The 22,970-nt window shown below is 44.3% G+C and overlaps 1 protein-coding gene across 1 annotated transcript in view; it reads left to right on the forward strand.

Annotated features, from left to right (window-relative positions):
- The window catches only part of plxdc2b (plexin domain containing 2b), a 122,758-nt gene that overhangs the window by 59,249 nt on the left and 40,539 nt on the right, over positions 1-22,970 (forward strand). Inside the window, exons 3-4 of the mRNA XM_018756852.2 lie at positions 7,297-7,443; positions 11,241-11,310. Of these exons, the coding sequence (XP_018612368.1) occupies positions 7,297-7,443; positions 11,241-11,310 (217 nt within the window). The remainder of the gene's footprint in view (positions 1-7,296; positions 7,444-11,240; positions 11,311-22,970) is intronic.

A 22,970-nucleotide genomic window follows, 5' to 3' on the forward strand; every position in this document is an offset into this window, starting at 1 on the left:
TGTTCATTGATGCCTCCGCCCTAATAAATGCCTGCGGTGAGCCATGAATGCATTCTATGGTTTACGGCAGACTAAGGGCCGTGTGCTATTTCCCCCTCGCACTGGCTGGCCGAAGAGAATGCCTTAAAGCAAGGGGGGAATATTTTGTGAAAGTATTTGTGGTCACAAAATATTCAGACGGCAAAGGGCAAAGGAATGTGGTAGCTCGAAAACTCTGCAAACGCGTGTAATCAAAGGGTCCGGACCGTATGATCGTCCGCCCGAAAGCTGCAGATCATGACTGATGCCACAACAGGTCATTCCTGCCATTGCCAGCACCTTGCGCCACACCGCTGGTGAGCTGGGGTGTGGTGGAGGTGCGTTTCAGCACCATTGCATCAGCTGGTCGCTACGCAAGGCCGCGGCCGGGACTGAACTCGGCCGCTCTGGATCGCAAGGGCTACAAACCGCATGTTTTTTTAAACAGAGGAGAGTAAAGGGACGAGCCAGAGGAGACCGGGTTGCATGGAAACCACTGGCTTTTGTAATGCTGTGGCTTAATGTCAGTCTGTTTAGGGTTCAGCAATGCGCCCTCACGCAAGCGGTCGGACCTTGGGCACCTCGCTAGCATTGGTGCATGTTCTCACTGTTAGCCCAGAACCGCAGTGACACGGATTACTGTGGTGGTGCAGTGCGATTGGAATTACCCTAACCACCCTACCATCTTCCTTTGGCACTTCACTCTGGAACCCTGGTGGTCACGGTTAGTCCTCCGTACTCCGTGCTTTGTATGTTACCCAGCCACTACGGCCTGTGGTCAAATGGACCTTCCAAACGGTGCTTTATCTAGAAGGCAGTACTGCAAAGCAGCAGATAGATTCCGTGGACTTGTAGGTCCAAGTAGATTCCCTTCCTATGTGTAATATCATAAGTATAGCTACAGGATCCACCTCCGTGAGTTGTGAAAGCGGGTACAATCAGTAAAGAATGCCGCCATGGATGTGATTGCAGGGCTCTGTACACAGGAGATACTGCTTGCTGACGATTAAGTGCGGTAGGAGCTACTTTGATCCCCTCCAGCCCCTCTAGCCCCTCCACCTCCTTCTACCACCCCCCTCGGGCTCCCTTTGTTCTTGGCTGGTGGTAGCATGGAGGGCGCAAGGCGGCTGCTCAGAGGAAGTCCTCTCTCCAGGGCGGCATGCGAGTCGGGCTCCCGACTGGCTTCTGAAACTCCACCGTTTCACCCGTAAGCAGATTGGCTGCGCCCTCCGAACCGCCCCCTGCAGCGGCCTCGGATCTGGTTATTCCCAGCGTCGTTTCCCCCTTATAACTCACACTAAAACCAATCACAGGTACACTTCTGTTCCTACCTGACTATTCTTAAGGGTTTTTGAAAGGAAACTTCCGATCGGCTGTTGACCCAGCCCGATTTACATAAAGACACAGCTTTCAAGTTGAGCGTCCAAGGCGTCCCAAGCAGGGAATTTTTACCCACAAACTGAAACATGAAACTGCAGTATCTGCGAATCTTCAACCCACCTGAAAGGCGAAGTGGGCAAAGCAGCTTCCACAGTAATCTGCTCAAGCAGACATGAGTCAGCCGTTGAGGACCAGAGTATTACACTCTGGTTTGACTCTGTTCCTCTGTGGGAACTTTCTGCAAAGGACACCCCACCCACAGTCTTGAGTGCCTCGCTGCGACTGCGTCCCGCCTGCCCTCGCATGTTTATCCTTCCTTACCCAGCTGTACCCTTCACTCCTATGTCCAGCTGAGTTTCATGGCTTGTGTGTGTTTGGGTGCATGTTGCATATTTGTATTTTTCTCAGTTTTATTAGTGATCAAACGTAAGTCCCTTCATCTGTGTCCCCATGGACGTATGTCCATTTCCACTTGCAAGCTGCACCCTCCTTTAACACACACCTCACTTTCCAGGAGCCAATTCCCATTTCCAGACATGACACAGTCCTGGTCGGATGAACTCTTGACATCCCCCGAAACATCTTGATGTGATTAGTCATTTTAAAAAAAATCTTTGCAAATTTTCTTTTGGTTTTGTGGGATAGTCTTACATGCATCAGCGATATTTTGCCTTCAGAAGCAGGGGCGGTTTTCCCGTGAAAGGAGCACCGCTTGCAGGATGAGAATGTGATAAAACACCCGTGCAGAATATTTCCTCGGAAGCAGGAGGTTTATCAGAGCCGATCCATCTCCACAGCGCTCTGCGTGATTAATGGCTCGTAATGCATATTAATCACGTTTTATTGTGTGAACTCACTGAAAGCCGACTTCTGACTCCATTGTGTGGCCACGCGCCACTTCTCGATTTGTGCTGAGCGTTTACATCCATCTGGGCGCAGCTGCTGGGGACAGAAGCCCTGCTATTGTGTTCTAGAGGGATCCTAGAGAGACCCAGGCAAAACTTGTTCAGTGAAGTGCGGTAAAACTGTGGTAGGGGCAAACTGGGTGCTCTCTCGGTTTTATTAGAAGAGGTTAAAGGAAAATTGTAATTTTGTGTATGTGTGAGATGGGGTGCAGCATGGTGTGTCAGCTGCTATGGGCACAGCGGGTAGCATGGTGGTTTGAGATGCTGGTTGTAGATCGAGGTCCCAGGTTTGATTCCCACCACCCCGCTGTAGAACCCTTGATCAGTGGACTTATCTTGAACTGATACAGTAAAAATTATCTGGTTGTATAAATGAGTACATAGCTGTGAGTTACTTTTGAGAAAGGGCTCAGCTGAATAAATAAATAAGCTCTTAAGAACTTAACTGAATTGCTGTTGTCTTTGGTGTAGCATTCTATTCATTAAAATTAAAGCTTTGGAAAATTATGTTTCAGGTATAACACCAGAGCTGTGACTGAGAGTTCTGCCTTGGTGAACCCATTTGACAGCCCAAGGGGTTTTTGGTTCACTACCATTTCTCTTGCTCATGGTCGCATGACCTGCAATATGTGAAGACAGTTGTCAACCTGGCAATGATCTGCTTTTAGGAACTCAACATCAAACATGTGAACGACTAAGTAAATGTCAATGAAAAAATCATGAAAGTGTTGAATTATATATATGTATATACGTGTATATATAAATATATACATCACACATATATACACACTTTAAGAACCGCTTATCCCATACGGGGTCACGGAGCCTAACCCGGCAACACAGGGCGTAAGGCCGGAGGGGGAGGGGACACACCCAGGACATATATATATGTTTGGCTTTAAATAAAAAGGTAAAGTCTGCTAAAACCAATGAAAATGTAATTTTTTTCTGATTGCCTTTACATATCTTGGAAAGAGATATCTGCTGTTTTCCCTCATCCTGGTCCCATGACACCCGTCTGCTTGCCTTTGGTATCTGCAGAAGCAGTGGAACTCAATTAGCCTCGAGCAGATAACGGTAAACAGCGGCCGTGGTGTGCCGGCAGATGTGGCGAGCGCAGCTTTTTACGAGCTGAATTGCGGTGGCTTTCTGATCGCTTCTTTAGGCCTGGAATTATACATGTAATGCTTAGAGCTTCAGACGGTTTTGAACGGTATGTAATCCCAGGCAGTTTTGGAGTCCAGAGCATTATAAATTGTTATTAAGAGCTATTTTTAGACATGTGTTTTTCCCCGCGTCTGAGCCCCAGTATTTTCTGCCCTACAGTAGTCATCAAGAATTGAATTAAATCAAAGCAACATCACTAAACCGTGTGACCATATCACCAGTCGGACCATGACTGTGTTCACACTCTTCTCAGTTGTCCCATAGGACATTGCTCATAACGAGTGTATAATTATTGTTTAAAGGTTATTAGTTAATTCTTGTAAATTGTTTATTGGTGCTGTGAAATTATGTTTATTATAATTATCATTTAAGGGACAATCCTATTCTGATGGATGGACTTCCTGGTTACACTTACAGTTTAGTCAGAGGATTGTTAATGAATAGTGTCTTAATGAGCATAATTATTATTAAAGTGTGGAAGTGTTTAATCGGGTTTGATGCGGTCTATCCAAATGATAATGAATTTCATGTTTCTTTAGGGTATTGTTAACTTTGTAGACTATTTTACTTAGTAAGCTAGTTTACTAAGCATAATACTCATAATTAAATATTGCTATGCAAACAAATCCCTTTGGAATTATTGCAGAGAGGTTGTTGGGGGTTTGGATGAAGAGAAGCTCAGTGAGTGCTGTTTTCACCAGGCCTTCACATCACACTGATGTTGGCCACCCAGGAGACAGGGTCCAAGGGCATCATTAAGTCAGGGGCCACGTGATGCATATCCTAATGAGCCAATGGCTTGTTTTTCACCCAAAGATCATGGATCATAGCTCTATCTACAGGAAAATGGGCCAGCAAGTGAGAATGATGAACGTGTGGTTTGCAGGGAATGACAGTTGGACGCAGCTGTGGTCAACAGCAGAGCCTCCGCCTCATCCCAAAGAACAGAGAAACCCAGAATTGGGCCAAGTTGGCCTTCCTGAGAAGTTAGACAGAAGTCCTCCATGTTGAAGCATCAGGCCAAAAATGTGGGCCACTGGGGATGTATTCACCAATGTACGTGTCTTATCTTTTACTGTAAGGTAGTGCGGATGTACAGGTGCACCGACTTCTGAAAAGTGAGCTCAGATCTTTGCATTTTAAGACTTGCAACAACTGACTTCTCTTTATTATGTTCAACCAAACTACAAACTTTATGATGTTCCTGCTGTTTCGCCCCATTGATGGTTCCCTGTGGGTCTCAACTACGCCTCTAATGCGCTTCAGATGTACTTGTGCCTGCAGATGTCTGGATTAACATCGACCGCTCTTTGACCGTCAGGCGTCTGCAAGGGAAATGGCCATTCCCCGTTGGATTTCTCTGTGTCCAGGAGTAAATGAGTGTGCCACAAAATAATTTAGCTGCCCACTTAAAATGTAAAGCGAACCTTTCTGCACCACTCCCCTGTCTCCTCCTCGGTATCAAGCTCTGGCCACATCCAAGGAAGGCAGGTTGGCAGATTATCTCAACCGTGTCCCTGACACCTCCCATTTCCCTCTGGTCTGTTTGGCCATGAAAAACACTGTAGCCCCTCTAGAGATGATTTAAGGACACACTTAAATCCTTCATTTCCAGTTTCTCTATCTCCAACTCCACTTCAATTTTGGACAAGAAGGCCCTTGGCAAATATCTTACGGCATTCCATTAAGAACGCTTCACCATTTGGAAATATGCAGAATGTTAGGTTTGTATATTAAGCTCCTTACAATGTTTTACTTCTATATACAGTTAGGTCATTTTTACTGCATCAATTTAGGGTCAGTATCTCGATCAAGGGTACTATAGCAAGAGATGAGATCTCAGCCCAGGTCTTTCAATTAGAAGTCAAGATACCTTCTCTACCTGCCTCACAGCTGCCTAATGCCAGGTTTACTTCACTGCTTTTCCATGTGGCCCCCATAAGGGCCAACAAGTGGTATAGTGGTTTGAGCTGTTGCCCTGCAGTTGAAAGGCCCAGGTTTGAATCCTGACTCTTGCTGTAGCACCACAATGAAGATACTTACCCTTAATCACTTTGGTAAAAATTACCCTGCTGTACAGATGGATAAATAATTTTAAGATGCTTTTGAGAAGAGCATCAGCTAAATGAATAAATAATAACAATGATTTGAAATTCACTAATAACCTTCTGTGAACTGAAGCACCGAGATCTCCATGTGGCCTTGGCTTCCTCCTCCTCTTTCCACTTTGGAAGTTGCTGGATCTGCAGGTGCCATGGCTTTAGGGGTAGTTCAAAGTACCTGTCATCTCAGCAGGTTTCTCCTCTGCCAACAACTACCAGGTGTCAGAGAATTAGTGGGAATGTCTTAGCATCTTCAGTGTGAAAGTGCAGCTTTGGATTCTTGCTGACAGTAGCTGAGCTGGGACATGATCCAAACTTACCAGTAAATAGGTGGTCAACTCTGGATTTGGGCACAAATGTGGTTCTGCCCCTCAGTATTCTATCCAGTTACTTTCCATGTTACACAGTCCCCGTTATTCCGTTTGCCATCTGTTTAAATTTGACTGAATTTGGATAAGCGCTTATTATCAATGATAAAGATGTCAGAGTGAAAAAAGCAAAGTAGCACAACTCCAAAAAGAGAGTAATAAAGACGTTCATTGTTTTTCTTCAGTGGATAAAAGTGGTCTGTGTCAATTTACCCTACTTTCCTTACTGTCAACTCCACATTTATTGGCATGTAACATAATTATTGCTTATTCTTCTGCCTTTTTCAAAGACGACCTACAATATGACCTTTGTACACTGAGTTCCCTGCAGTGATTTACTTATTCAGACAGCAGGGTAATTTTTACTCTGGCAATGCACTTATGGTAAGTACCTTGATTAAGGGTACTACAGCAGGAGTGCAGATTCAGACCCAGTTCATTCAGCTGTGAAACATCAGTTTTAACCACTACGCCACCTGCTGATCCATCTCTCTGATGTGGATTTTATTGCCTTTTTACTACATTCATCTACATTTTCCTGCTTTTGACTTTTTCTTTTTCGTTGCTTTACGTGACTGTTTTATTTTAAACAAGCTGATGGGCGAATGAACTGTTCGTACTTTCTGCGGTACCTAAGACAAAGTGTCACCTATTACTGTAGTGAAACTGCTGGAGCCCACTCTGAGCATGTTAGCATGGTAGAACTCATGATCAGGTGGCAACCTTTAAATAGTTTTTAAATTGCTTGTCTCAAACGTTAGGGTATAAGAGGAACCAGTGATTTAGTGACAGTAGGTCTTGCTAGTATTATGTGGCACACATTGCAGTAGTAGTCTCATTACAGTCTGAAGCCTGGTCTGTTTATTAATAATAACCCAGACCTGCTGTAGAGTCTCTGTTCGTTTCTCTGCATATCCAAACTAATGAGACATGAATGTGGACGTATGGCATATTCTGTGACAAGAGGTGCGGGGAGCGTTGCAACACCAGCTGGAGCATGGGAAATGAACCGAGCGATTGATAGGGAAAGGTGTCGTTTTACCTCGCCAAGTGGGTTCAGTGAGTCGAGCTGTGGTTCACATTATTGCTGCCGGAGGAGCGTACAGCCCGGACTTACGGGAAGCTGTGCAGTACTAGTAAAGTATAGCTGATTTACAACCTGGAGCTGAGTGCACCAGTCCCTCAGCATGGGGGTTATTTCCATATTCATAATATGCTAATGTACTATGAAATCTTGCCTTTCACTGACCATCTATAGATGTGCAGAACAGATTTCCCTTAAGACTCTAATACAAATTTGAAATTAAGACTCAAAAAAGTAAATACTCATACTAATGTCACTTTTTTTCTCAATAGGAGGACACAGATCACAACTACTATACGTCAAAGACATATGGACCTACTGACCCTTTGAGCAGAGAGCTATGGGTGAACATTGACCAAATGGACAAGGAGAAGGTGAAGATCCATGGGATCCTGTCTAACACCCACAGACAGGCTGCGGTAAGCCTCTGGTTTTCCTCTTACGGGTCTGACTGGGTTGCGATCAGTCTTTGTGACAGACTCTTCTACTCATGTCCTCAAATTACTGGCTGATGTGTTGCTGTTTCTTCAGTTGCCAGATTGGGTGGCATTACTCAAATCATCATTGGGCTACTATGTCATCCTAATTGATGTTCTTTGTGTAAATATGTTATCAGTTGAAAGGTAACTGTCACACCGATGGGAACTGTTAAAATGGACCATTCTTCTAAGTCAGTCTGAAAATTAAGATCGACTGAATTGCCAAAATAGCGGTTACAGCTGCCATCTTGCGCTGGAAGGACTTGAATTTAAATCCCACCCTCCACCTGTAGGATCTTTGAAAAAGGTACTTACCCTGAATTGATGCAGTAAAAATTACCCAACTGTATAAATGGGTAGATCATACTAAGCTGCTTTAGGCAAAGGCATTCTCTAAATGAATAAACAAAAACAATAGCATTTAACCGTTAGCAGTTTTCAGTTGTGTTACATAAGCCAACCGAGATATCTATAATCACTGTGGTGAAAAAGGTCAAAAATGAGCAGAGAGACAGTCTGCATTTGAAAAGCAAAGGAAAATCAACTATAATCCTTGTTTGGAAAAGCAAGCATTGCTGTACGTGAAGATTTATTCTCATAGCGATGTGGAAAAAAGATCATTGACTGCGTTCGGCGGCCATGATGGATGTTCAGCCGTGATGTGAATCGGGAAGGCAAAAAAAGGTGAGGGTTTTGTAAGGGCACCACTGCTTCAGTTTACTGGGAGTCACCACAAGGTGTGAGAACATCCCAGGCCGTGAGTTATCAAGTGCAACGTTTATGCAAATGCAGGCCTATGGTCTCATTTCATTGGCTGAAAGTGTTGCGCCATTTTATCCGCACTTAGTGTTTATCGGTCAGTCTCTCAGGCCCTGCTGAACTCTCGGCTCACTGGGATTTTTCATTTCGACCGTTCTTAACATTGAATTTCTAATAGTTATTGTGTTTTATTATGCGTTCAGTGTCGTAACCTGCATTTTTACCCCTTGCATGTTCCCATGGTAATTTTGTCTTGTGCATCAGTAATCTGCATTGTCAGGGTGTTTTAGGGGAATGCTGCTTGGTAAAGGTGGGTTTTTGTTGAAATTTGTCATCAGCTTTGCCTGTTTTGATCAAAGATGCCCCCCCCGTGACCCACCCCTGAGCTACGGTTAGTTGTTAAGATAACCTTTTTGCTACATCTCTGGGGACAGCTACCCTGAGGGAGCTGGACATACTGAGTTGTTTACCTCGTTCTCCTGTGAATGAGTGACGTCTCAAAACGGATATGTCCTCTACGTGAAGGGCATGTCAACGAGGTCCATCATGCACACCCACAGGGGGCATAGAGCCAAGGGAGATGAGGGAGGGAATGGGAACTTATTCATTTGTCAAGAAGTGATGTGATGGATTAGGCCATACATGGCACGTTTGGAATGGGTAGGGGGTGGTTTCCTAGGCCCCGGTGGTGTTGATATGTCGGAGGTAAATGAACCCACCTCAATCGGCCACCACTGCCGTCTCGCCAAAGCTGAGCGGAGAGTGACGTGCCTGCAACCTGGATCTCAAATGTGTCGGATGGAGGGGAAGGTGAAGCTATGAGGGGGAAGCATTCAGGTTTCCATGTTTCGCTTTCTAAGGAATATCTGCACAGTGATTTCAGTTACATATTCTAACGACCTGTGTTACCGTGAGTTTGGGCAGGAAAATGGGTCTATTGTAAATAGTTGTGTTGTGAGAAAATTGTAAATAAAGTGTTCAACCGTTGAGGGGACTTATGCGGAAAATAATGGGGTGACAGTGTTTCCCAGGGAGAAAGAGAAAAGGCCTGGGGTGTGCCAAGCAGACTGAGAAGGCTGGGTAGGTGCGCAGATCCTTGAGAAAGCAGGGGCCTCGGACCGAGAGCATTATTTCCATGTGTGCCGGCGTTCTAATAAAATGTTTATTACGAACGCTGCTTGTGCATCTTTTTTCACCCCATCTGAACCCAGAGTGCCGTGCGCCACATATGACAGATTTATAGGCCATTATAGAACAGAGGTGGGAAAAATGAAACAGAAAAATGGTGACTGAATCAGGAATCGAGCATGTTGATGGTTTATGCGCAACCTAACAGGACTGAATTCTGACTGGGTCCTTTGGACAAGTGGTTTATAATAGTAAGCGAGCAATGCCGTCTGCATAAACATGACAGAACTGGCATTTTAAACAAGGAAATCTGTGTTGATCAAACATTTATGCGTGTTCTTGAAACAAGAAGACTGGATTAGAGCACATAGTTTTGTCTCAGGGTTTGACTCATTTCACAGTGTTAATTCGCAATTAGGGTTTGTCTGAGTTCCATCAATGTGGGTTGCTGCTGCATCGATGTGCGTATTTATTGCGTCAATGTAAGGCTTAACTGCACAATGTTTGCCTTTGTTGCTCTGGTGTGTATATATCAGTATTGTTGTTGCTCTACTGTATTTATTATTTTTGATTAATACACGAATACAGTTCATCATGCGCTCTTTCTCAGGCTTTAAAAAATTATAACCCAAGTAAATAGCTGGAACTCTTGTCATTCCAAGGGTCTGCAGAGAGAAGCTCCTTTTATTTCCTGAATGGATGGCCACAAAGATCCATAATTTTCGTTCCATTTTAACGCCGAGCCAAAAACGCAGGCAGCCGATCATAAATGCACGGTGGGTTCTGATGTACCGGAGAGCGATTGGCGTCCAAAACAGATTAAATTGCATCAGAATTTATGAGGATCATAAACGCTGTGTTTATGTAACTTTAAAGCTACTGTTACCTCCCAGGGGGCCTTTGGTGTGTGGACTGACATATACCACCCGCCGGGTGGGGAGACCTTTCCGCTCACAGCTGGATGAGGGCAACGTTCCCACTTCTCCAAAGCCAAGCTCAGCATGTGGAATCACATCCATATATACATCTTTCACCCACGTATCTGTGTACCTGTACCTTGAATACTGTGTTCTTCTTTGCTTTGATTCGCCTTCTTTTGTTGAGCATGAAGAACAGCCTCACTGGCTCAACTTACAATTACTACTGAAAGTTTGTTTGCAGTTTGATTTGTTCATAACTCCAACATCACTTAAACTAATAAGTCACAATCCATAAAAGCTCAATAATAATCATCCCTCTTTTGTGTTATGGTTTGTAAAAATGTCATACATAACTATAATACATAAAAACTACTGTGAAAGAATGAGTTAAATATTTTTAACCCCAAGCTACTTTAAAAATCAAGCTAATGTTAAATGACAGAAAATAAAAATGTCATCTCCATAAACTCCTATTCAAAACAGATTGCTGATGTATTCATCCCATAAGTCCCAACATTTGCATCCTATGTCACGTCATCATTAATCACCGTCAATCATTAGTCCCGGAGAAGTTGTAAACAAAGTGGAAAAGGTTGAATGAAGACAGCCCCATACTCCTATTCTCTTTCAGTATTCTTCGCGTCAGTCTGTCAGCTCAGAGGTTTAAAAAAGTTTCATTTTGTTGCGGAACAAACAAATTACTGAAGTCAGAAAATGCCATTTACGAAATAAATACAAATGTGGGTGTTGACAAATGTTTGAACTTTTGAAAATGAACTGTTTGTAAGAAGAATCAATGTACATACAAGGAATTCTCTTTGTAGAGCTGGGTCAGAGACTCACTCGGTGGTCTCTGTGCTCTGTGTTTTGAATGTTTAATGCTGATGGTGTTACATTCATTTTTTCCTTTCTTTCTGTCATTCAATGCAGAGGGTGAACCTGTCCTTCGACTTCCCTTTTTACGGGCATTTCCTGCGAGAGGTAACCGTGGCCACGGGAGGTAAGGGAGGACCCAGACTTGTGTTTGTTTGTGTTTGCATGTGTTTTGGCGGCACGGAGCTCCATGCCTGCGTTGAGTTCACTGATTATTCCTCAGGGTGTCATGGGACCAAACAATGGATTTCAGTAATGAGACGCAGAGATTTTTTAGTGTTACTGTTGAAGTGATAATCGGGTGTGTTGATACTTGATGTAAATAAACCTGAACTCTGAACAAGAAGCACAATTACAGTATTCATTGTGCCTCTTGTGCTGGGATGAGATGATGAAGCAGAGATGGAATAGGGATGGAAAACAGATGGATCAGGGATAGAGCAGGGATGGAGCAGTGATGGAACAGGAATGGAGCAGGAAGGGAATCGAGATGAAGGAAGGATTGAGGTGGGATGGGGCAAAGATGGAACAAGCATACAGTTGGGATGGAACAGAGATGAAGCAGACATGGAACAGAGATAGAACAAAGATGGAGCAGACATGTAACCCAAATGGAGTACGGATGGGGTACAGATGGAACACAAATGGAGGAGGGATGGAATTTAAATGAAGGAAGGATTGAGGTGGAATGGGGCAGAGATGGAACAAACATATAGTAGAGATTGAACAGAGGTGTGAGGCCAGGATGGAACACAGATGGAGCAGATATGTAACACAGATGGAACAGGGATGGAGCAGTCATAGAGCAGAGATGGAGCACAGATTGAACGGAGATAGAACAGACATGGACCACAGATGGAGCAGGGGAGGGGCAGGGATGGATTACAGAAGGAGAGGGGGTGGAGCAGGGATGGAGCAGAGATGGAGCAGTGTTGGTTGGGTTGTTCCCAGAAGCCAGCTGAAAAGATCATAGCTTCACACCCCCTTCGTCTGGCACTGACCACAGTACAAAACCACGCAGAGCTTTGTGGCAACTCTGGCCACTCTTGAGCACATGAAAAAAAAACACCAAAGTTCCGTTTGGAAGCATGAAGCTCCTTGCCAAATGCTCCCACAACCTTTGTGAAGAGATGCAGATGGGAAAAGGCGCCTTTGACATGCCTTTGACACAAAAATGGATGAGTTTGCAAAGCCAGACACGGAGCTCTAAGATGAACGTCCTGTCATTGGCGCTGTGGAGTCACAGCAATGATGTCGCTTTGACTGGAGTCACCAAGGACGATTAATCTCCTTGTACATCCCACAGAGATGAAAAGCGAATACTTTTCTTTTTAATTCCTCCCTGGGGGCCAAGGGTGAGGCCCCAACATGTTCAGAAGCCATTATCACATAGAATTTAATCGATAAAATATGGCTTTCCAGTCTCTTTAGTTTTGACTGTCTTTATAAGACTTTCCCGATACCCTATAAGTTGCTGTGTTGGGTTTTTGCTGAGTTTTTTTTTTTTTTTTTTTGTCTAAAGGTTTTTTTTTGTAAAGTGAAACAGAAGACCAAGAACAGTGCTCCCAGGGCACCTTCTGAAAAGGTGTTTCAATGGCTGGATGTTTCATTAAGGTATTAGGCACAGTCCCCAAATACTAATGATTACCTGTCATTCCTGTGGCAGAATTTCACACAAGACCTTTAGCTTAAATCCCAACTTTCTTCAAGCGAAACCTTCACTTTCACATGGTATTAACCTCCTATAGCAGAAAAAATATGAGAAACCCCTGAGAGTTTGCCCAAGTGCTGTAACCAGTTAAATGGATCTCCTGTGCTGTTCCATGGAGTCAGTAGAACCCAGGGGGTCCAATAGACTAACATAACCCTGTTTAAATCTGTGGCAGGCAGGATATTCACAATTAAAGGCATCGGCTTCTCAATTTATTATTATCAACTAGTATTTATCTGACACCTTGTTTATGGTAGCTTGCAGTGTGAGGCAGTACTACACAAAACTGGCCGTAATAATTCACCCATTATTACAAAAGAGCAATGTAATACACACACACACACACACACACACACACTACAGGTAGTTCAGAGTCACCAGTTCACCTGAAACATATTTCTTTCAGAGCAAATCCAGGCATACATGGCAAACATCCAAATTTCACCGAGACAGGATTAGTTTCAAACCCAAGTCCAAACTCGCAGCATGTGAGAAATGATTCACCAGCACTACCCGCCATGCCACATACCCGTAGGGCCTCATGTTAAGAAAACCTGTCGAGACCTTCTACACATAAACCCACACAGACACCCACCACATGGAAAAGTAAAAAATAAAGGAAAACCAAGATGTACCAATGCAGGAGTACATCTGGGGTCCATGTGTGGACTGTGGACACAAGGCCAAGTTTCAATTTGAGATAATCTCTCTTGCAGTCAGAACAAACATCCTTAGTACCAAAATATCGAGTCATCATCCAGATGTAGATGACAGGAGGATGTAAAGTAAGCTAGAGTTCTGTGTGCACTGTACACATTTTGGAGCAACGGCTCATTATTTTCACTCGCCAAAGGTTACGATAACTGTCCATTTGCACAGAACGTGTTGCTCAGGTCATGTGAGAATCAGTACTAAAGGATCTATCCCGGTTAAGGTGGACAGCACACACTTCCACATTTATTCATTCAGCTGGCAATTTACTTCAAAGCAGTTGATAATGATTTACCTATTTATATTACTGGATAATTTTCTACTGCAGCAGTTTAGGGCAAGTACCTCAGTCAAGGGTACTGCTGAAGGTGGTGGGACTGAAGCATGCATCCTCCAAGTCTGGAGGTACCAGCTCTAGCCACTACACCACCTGCTGCCCTAAGTAGGTGGCATCTGGACTTATGCCATTTGCTGTACCGAGGCTTTTATCCATATTCGCTGTAAAAATGACCAGTTGTACCCAAATACAGGCTGAGGAAGCTCAGGTTATTATCCTTCCTGAAGGATAATAAAAAGCAGTTTTCCCTCTCAATCTGAATGTGAGGACTAAATGTCACATCCAGCTTCTGGTGCCGAACAAAGTCTGTTGCCACCGCTGTTTTATGGGACTCAAGGACGACTGTTAGAAAGGAAGTACCTATAACTGCCTGTTGAGCGCCTCAATATCATGAGTCACAGACGTGTGCAGGCAGAACCTGATAATGAGTTGGATGGGCTCCAAAGGAGAGCAGTGATGCTGGGCTTTGCGGGCTCCCGGGGGGGTACAGATTGAGCTGCCTGGTCAGAGAGCCATCATTGACATGCTTCTTTTAGAATGATCCTGGAGGTGATCTTCCATCAGAAAGCAGGTCTACAAAGAAAAACGGAAGCCATATGATGTCTTATGAAGCACACCTGAAGATGACTGAGAAGCTGGTGCTGAGTACAGTGTGCAGGACCTGAAATCCCCCCCCAATCAGACCTCAACAAGAGAAGACCTGAGATTATAGCAATTGTTTAGACCCCTGCAATGAATCATTGCTGAGGACAGCCAATCAGAGCTCAACAAGATAATGCCTGAGAATAGAACCCTCATGTAGATCCTTCCTGGACTTAATGTTGAACCTAGCCAATCGGAGCTTAACAAGAGAAGGCATAGAGGAAAACCCTGATAGAGACCCTAACATGACTCAGTATTGAGGACAACCAACTGGAGCCCAACAAGAAATGGCCAGAAAGTGTAGTTGTTAAGCGCAATCAAGCTGATGTCAGCTGATGATGACCACATAAATACAGTGTCTCCTAAACCTTCTGTTCTTCGTTCTGAAAAGGGTGTCTCCATTGTCGCTGTGACTGAGTCTGTCCGTCTGGTTGACGGTCATCCTTTTCTTCTTTTTCCTGTAACTTTCCCCCTCTTTACAATCTTGGAAAGACTCTGATCTTCTCATGACATATCCACAGTATGATAACCTCCGTCTCATCATTTCATCGATGAATCATCTACAATGTATAGCTTTCTCATCCATGTACTGTCATACAAAATTCCATTGTTTGAACAAATCTAATCTTCACTGCCATGGAAACATCAGGACATTTGAGGACCATCTCCATATCTGTGATTGCAGCTCTGCCAAATGTTATTCTTCAGCGTATGTCTTGACTGCTAGGTCCCGTGATGTTGATTACTGATGCCAAGAGGCAGAAGTTGTAAACTTCTTTAGTGTCCTCACCATCATCACTAAAGTTTGACGCTGTTCCAGCTGTCACAATTTTGTTTTTCTTCAGAGTTAATTAACCCCGTTTTTTCTCTCTCTACTTTGACTTTTGAAATTTTATTTTAAGGTCTCTCATCTTCATCCTGTGGTATTAGTAGAGTCCTCATGTAGACCCCCACAGTGACTCCATGCTGAGAGGTGGCTGGTTCACATTTAAGCAGAACCAGCTCAATAAAGAAATCAAAACTGTAAGCAATGTAAGTTCCTTTTGATGGAAGTGTACTTAACTAATAGACTAATTAGCCAATTAAAACTTCATTAATGTGTGCAGTCATACACTTATGTGTGTGCGTATCCAAGTGTGTATGCGAGTGTCATCTTGGATCTATTAGTGGAAGCGTTACCATATGTGTGTTCGTGTGTGTCCATCTGATATTCCAGCTGATGTCTGATTGCGAAGTGGGTCATGAAAACGTCAAAGTGTGTTTTTGAACGTGCACGCGTGCAGTATGCACAAAACGTTGTGGAGACAGCGAGAGAGAGAAAGGGAGAGCATGTGTGTGTGTAAAAGAGAGAAGTTTCAAGGTATGCGGCTTCGTGTTTGGTAAGAAAGCACAGTGATGGAATGTGGTGATTCTCTTTGAGAACTTGCTGGTGGAAACGTCCGTCCTGCTGGGACATCAGACGGTGAGATATGTGCAGGAGATGCCTGATTCCTCCATGCCTGATGTCTGACCGTGGGTGTATTCCATTGTACCCTCCCTTTTAAAATAAGGTACTTGCTTGTAGTTGCAGTGCAGCTTGAAAGTATGTAAAGCCTATAGGGATGGTCATTATTCTTGTATAAATTTTTAAAAGAAACTTATAAGAATAAATGACTATGATTTACACACCTGATCCCACTACCTACTTACTTTAACCAATTCAACTTGTGCTTCACATACTTTTACACCTGCACTACTTGTGTGTTTCTAGTACACACGTGATTTCCTCTAAAGAAACATATGGAATTGGTCATTACACACCTATTGTGTCACATGAGAAACACTGATTCTCATTAAATAACCATTTTGTGGTAAAAATGAGTCACCAGGGCTTCATGTAAGCCAGAGTCTTACCCAGCAATGCAGGGCAGGAGGCCAAGGGGGACACAACCAGGATGGGAACCCAGGCTGCTGAAAGGCACCCCAAGCAGGGCTTGAACCCCCGATCTACCACACAGCAGGCACTGACCAAACCCACCATGCCACCATACCCCCTTCTCCCCAAGTATTCGAAATTAAGATTAAAAAAATTATTATTATTCTTTATATTCATCAAAGTCTTTAAGCATAATGTTATAATTGTCACTTATAATATTCACTTTGGAGAAAATTGTTTATTAATTAAAACTTCACACACACACACACACACACACACACACACACACACACACATTTTCAGAACCGCTTGTCCCTCACGGGGTCACGGAGCCCACCCGGCAACACAGGGCGTAAGGCCAGAGGGGGAAGGGGACACACCCAGGACGGGACGCCAGTCCGTCGCAAGGCACCCCAAGCGGGACTTGAACCCCAGACCCACTGGAGAGCAGGACTGCGGTCCAACCCACTGCGCCACCACACCCCTCTAATTAAAACTTCATTAAAAGTAAATGTATGTGTTCATAGTAATATTCTTGTTACTTACCATTTTATTCACAGGAAAAAAATTATAAGCTTTTTGCCATTTTTTAGTTGCAGCAAGTAAGAGCAATTATGGATTTACCCTTTTCCAATTTTGCTGCAGCCAGTTAAGCTGAAGTAAAGTTACAACAGCAATAGCCCTTCTGGGACTGGATCCAGCAGTCTGTTGGTCACAAAAACATACCCTCAAACTTAAGCCACCCACTGCTCCTCTTAGTTGACATTCCGCAGACGAGCACAGCTGAAACCGGCAGACCTCCTTCCAAGGGTGCCAAGTCATCAGAGCCATTCTGTATTTCTTCTCTAGAAGTCAAAGTTGACCCATTAAAACCCTTCATTGCTTCCTTTCCCTTTCTTACACAAATTTACCTGTCCGCTATGTCAAACGAACCATTCAGCCCAACGTCCTACACGTTTCCCAGCTGTTACTCTATTCCCTGATTTTCCTGTGATGGGTACAAGCGGTCTTGCATCAGGCGGGTGCTTTGGGAGTCCCACCTCAACTTGATGTCATCTTGGAGATGTAGTCAGTGATCCAAGACTGCAAGAGCTTCGCCAGTCACTTATTTACATTTTCTATTCATATTTATACATTCAGAAGACACTCTTCTCCAAAGCACTGTACAATTCAGAGTAAACAAAAGTGCATTTCACAGAAGACAGTCTATAGATGCGGACACAATTCAGGAAGCACCGTCAGTGTGTAAAATACCATAGTTTCTGCTGAAGCACATTACAGGAGTAGCTGCATGTACAGTACTGTACAAAAGTTTTAGGCACTTGGGGAAAAAAGCTATAAAGTAAGAATGTTTCCAACAAATAATACTCTCAATTAATGAACTTCCTACAAAGCTTCGTCACCATCCATTATCAACAATCGCTTGGTGTGGCGGCTTGGCTAGGTTCCGCTCTCTGGCAGGTCTGATGTTCAAGTCCTGCTTGGGGTGCCTTGCGATGGACTGGTGTCCCATCCTGGATGTGTCCCTTCCCCCTCCAGCCTTGTGCCCTGTGTTACTGGGTTAGGCTCCGGTTCACTGCGATCCTGCTTGGGACAAGTGGTTTCAGACTGTGTGTGTGTCTGTACTTTCTTTCTGTAACGACATACAGATCTTCATACAGATGTTTGTTTAGATACTTTAGATTGCGTTGACTGAGTTTAGGAGGACAAGTGCAGAGCCCCTTCTGGGATGTGAACCTAAAACCTTTATGAGGAAAGACCCAGCTCCTTTACGCCTATCCTAGCTGTTCTTCTCCTGAATGAAAGACCCTGTGTATCATGGTGCGTCCATTACAGAGCCTCTACTCGTAAGTCAGAGTGAAGCCAAGCACTGCATCTGTGTTTAGACAATGGAAAGACCACCAGGGGTGGGGGGGGGGCAAAAAGGACAACAAGGACAGGAAGGAGAAGGTCAATGTGTCTTCTTCTTGGGCCCCTTCCAGGACTCCTTCTCAGCGTCTGCACTTGGCTGCCATGTAGGAAAAGAGGCTCCTAGCAGGGCTTCTGTATCACCGTCTACAGCAACGAGCGTGTTGTTCCAAGACCATCTGTTGTTTGCGAAGACATATGGTGAGAGGAGACAGCGGCTGATTGGCTGCTGTGTGCACCGTGACCTTTCAAAATGAGCTTCTCTGCGAGGAAAATGTGCACTGGGATAGTTTCAATCAGGACGCCCTTTCTTTGGCATCTCCTCTCTTTGCCCCCATGAGCATGCAACGGGTTGTTGGGTCTGAGAGCCTCCGCTCATAAAGGGCCCGGAATCCTGGGTTCAGAGCAAAGTGAAGAACAGCCTGTTGGACCACATTTACAACCGGTCCCCTGCTCACATCCCACCTCATCTCCAATCAGTGTCTTGTCTTACTGTGTGGCCCTTGCTTTTTCTCAATATATTATCATTGCCTTTAGCTCCTGGAACCCACATAAACGGCACAGGGCTGGTGTTCACGTCTCCACGGCGATCCGTTAATAACAGAGCCAACTGGCAGATAAATACTAAACAGTACGGCACGTTTCCGTCCTCGTTCGACTTGACTGAACACTCTGGCACAGATATATATTTTATCTGTGCGTTTGAACTGACAAGTAAATTATCAGGGTGGCTTTTCTTGGGGGAGAGCGTTCGGCGACGTTTTCCTTCTCGGCCGCAGCCACACTGATGATCGAGTGTGTTCTGAGCAACCTCCCTCGTGCTCCTGCTCTGCCGTTATCTGCAGGTTTCTGTGTGGCACCCCCCGCAGTCTGGAGCTGGCGAATATGCACCGTCGCATTCAGCCGATGTTTTTATTTTTTTCCTTTTTTTTTCCGTTTTCATGAACCACTTGCAAAAATGCAGGATCACTGTGGACCACAGTCTATTCTGGAACATAGAGTGTGAAGCGGAGTACACACACACGGAGGGATGCCAGTCCATCACAGTGCAATCACGCTCACTCATTCACTGTCACATACACACACACACAGACTGCAATTTGTGGACACCAATTCAGTTGAAACACACGTCTTTGGATTGTGGACGGAAACCAGAGCACCTGGAGAAAACCCACGCAAACAGAAGAAGAACATGCAAAGTCCACACAGCCTGAGCCAGATTCTAGTCCAAACCCGAACCTGCAGCCCAGAAGCTGTGTGGCACCAGTGCTACCTGCTGCACCACCGTGCCGCCCTGTGTTTTTATCTCTTGACATTTTTTTTTTATTTGGGAATCTGCACTTGGAGTGAATGTAAATCTAATCATTTCCTCTTCTTGTTGCACAGCTGATCCGTGGGGTCAGCAGCCTTTCTGGACAAAGGGCTGTGGATTTTTTCTTCTTTTCCATCTTTGACCCTTGTGGCTTCAAGGTTATTTGCCAGAAACTCTAATGTGACTTGCAGTTTTACTTTACCGTGTTTCACACCCCATCAAGATAATGTTTCCTATAACAGTATGTAAAAAAAAGTAACAACTACAGGTACATGTATGATTTAATGAGTCTTAGAACCAAATTATGCCTTTGTTTGTCCTTTAGAATTATTTTAATTTTAGATGAATTTTTTAAGTTCAGGTTTGACCGTGGATAAACAGGAAGTAAGAATGAAATAGGTTTAAAAACATTTTTCCAAAATATATGCATCCAGAAAGGAAAAAGAAATTACGTAGAGGGGTATAGTCCTTATTTCTAACATGGAATCTCGATTACCCCCGATCACCCCCAACACTGCCGATACGCTAGTTAAGTCATTGGGTTGTAGCCAGAAGAGGACCAGGTCCCACATGCTGTCATATGGCCTCCCCACCAAACTGTCCCAAAACAGGACTTGTTCGTCCCTCTCGGAATCGTGTAAGAGGTTATTTAATTTCCGCCTCATCTCCCTGCCACTTCTGTGGCACAGCACTATTTAATTACACTTACCCCCAGGTGCAGGGCAACACCTCTCTGGGAGGTAAATCTGCCCCGTCACCGGACCCCCTGCATCTCCGGCAGCCCGACGGGAAACTAATATGAATTAATGAGGGTGTTAATTTGCACCGGGAGAACAGGGAGGGTCGATCGGGGCCCAGCACAGCCTGTCTGAACTCAGCACTTTGGCCAATCCCCCCAAGAGAAAGGGACCCACAGGAGCCCCCATGGGCCACATGTCCGGACGTTGTTATTGTACACATGCACAGACGAGCGATTCGCGCTGCTCGCCCAAGTGCAACACGCTGCGGCCCCCCCCCTTCAAGCGGCACTGTTGCCCCGAGGAGCCGGCGGTGACATTTACAAAGGCTTTTCATTTTAGCTCCGTGCCTGTAACTTTCCGTCAGAGTTGTCATATGAAGTACTGCCATTAATACCCTGCTTACGGTAAGCTTGTGAAAAGGTCACACGGCTAAGTTTGCACGTTTATGCAAAGTTTCAATAACTGCATACATTCAGTGTTTTGCTGGACAGTTAACTAAGTGTTCCTGGTATTATAATTAACCACTTGTCTTGGTGGTCCAGAAGCTATTGCAGAATCACTGGGCTCAAGGCAAGCAAGGTACACCCTAGATGGGACATATTACATTTATTCATTTATCTAACACTTTTTTCCAAAGCAACTTACAGTATTAATCTCCTTATAATTATTTACCCGTTTGTACAGCTGCGTAATTTTTACTGGATCAATTCAGAGTAAGTATCTTGCTCAAGGATACTACAGCCAGGGGTGAGATTCAAACCTGCGACCTTTAGGTCTAAAGGCAGAAGCTCTAACCACTACAGCACCAGTTGTCCCTCTGCTTGTGTCCTTATAATAATAATAATAATAATAATAATAATAATAATAATAATAATAATAATAATAATAATAATAATAATATTAACTTGTCCTGGTTAGGGTCATGGGGTTCACAGCCTTTCTCGGAATCACTGGGCTCAAGATAACAGGGTACACCCTGGACATATTATTATTATTATTATTATTATTATTGTTATCATCATTATTATTCTTATTATTATTTCTGGAGCTTTGATCTGGATTACAGCAAGAGAAGCTTTTGCTCATGGGACTTTTTCATCATGTTCCACTGTGCTCAACTTGACACACTCCTCCTGCAGGAAGTGACCTGCAACGCTGATCTCAATATTCCTTTAATTTTATTCCTTGTCATTTTGTGACGAGACAGACTGGAAGGTTGTGCTAAATCATCATTTCCACACGGACTGCTTTGGATTTAGATTTTCAAGGTTCAGAAAAACCATTTAAAATGAATTAGTTAATTAGTCAGTGTGAATTGCTCCGGTGCCGACTGCCAATTCAAGCAATCGCGTGTCAGCAAGCTGCTAAAATCATCTTGGGATTTGTTATAACAAACATTGATGGTGCTGCAGTATGTGTCAAAGTGAAGGGCAGCACATAATCTGGGAGTTCTTCTGAGGCCAGGGCTGAAACCCTGTGACAGTCCTACAGCTCCAAGGCTTTGGAACAAACCCAGGTCTAATGGAACCAGGACCTAAGACTAAAACATTCCCAAATCTAATGGGACCGGAGACCAACACTGAAACCGTCCCAGGTCTAATGGGACCAGGACCCAAGACTGGGACAATCCCAGGTCTAATGGGACCGTAGACCAAGACTGGGACAAACCCAGGTCTATTTGCCACTATAGTCCAAGAATAGTATAATCCCAGGTTTAATTAGACTGCGGCCCAAGACATGCATGAACCCAGGTCCAATGAGACCAGGGCCAAATGCTCTGTGAATATCACAGTGTAATGGGCCCGGGGCTGAAAATTCTGTGACAAACCTACACTAGTTTGAATGGAACCAAGACCAAAGACTCTCAGACAATCTCTCTCCTGCTTGGCCAGGGTTGAGTCAGGGTTGACTGTGTCTAATGGAACCAAGAAGTGACATACAGTACCATTATAGTGACAGCGCTTCTTGAGAAACCCAACCCTCATTTCAATAAACCTAAGTCAAACCCTGTATTTGTCTCCCATTAACATAAATTGTGTCCTTCAGTTATATACATTGTAAGGTGATGTGAAGAATAAGATAGCTTGGCTTTGGACAGAAGTGTTTTGTAACACCACTATCTAATCTTTGGGTTTTTTACTGACTATGCTGAAAGTGCTCCATATGAGTGTGTTGGTGCTTCCTGCTGTTTTGAGTTTTTCCATTATGTCATTACACACACACACATTTTCAGAACCGCTTGTCCCATACGGGGTCACGGGGAACCGGAGCCTACCCGGCAACACAGGGCATAAGGCCGGAGGGGGAGGGGACACACCCAGGACAGGACGCCAGTCCGTCGCAAGGCACCCCAAGCGGGACTCAAACCCCAGACCCACTGGAGAGCAGGACCTGGTCCAACCCACTGCGCCACTGCGCCCCCTCATTATGTCATTACTTCCACTATATTTACTTTTATATTTATCTTCTAATGGCTGTTTTCCCAAAGGTTGATTTGTTTTTGTCCATTCT

This window comes from Scleropages formosus, chromosome 9, assembly GCF_900964775.1.
Source record: "Scleropages formosus chromosome 9, fSclFor1.1, whole genome shotgun sequence".
Lineage (NCBI taxonomy): Eukaryota > Metazoa > Chordata > Actinopteri > Osteoglossiformes > Osteoglossidae > Scleropages > Scleropages formosus.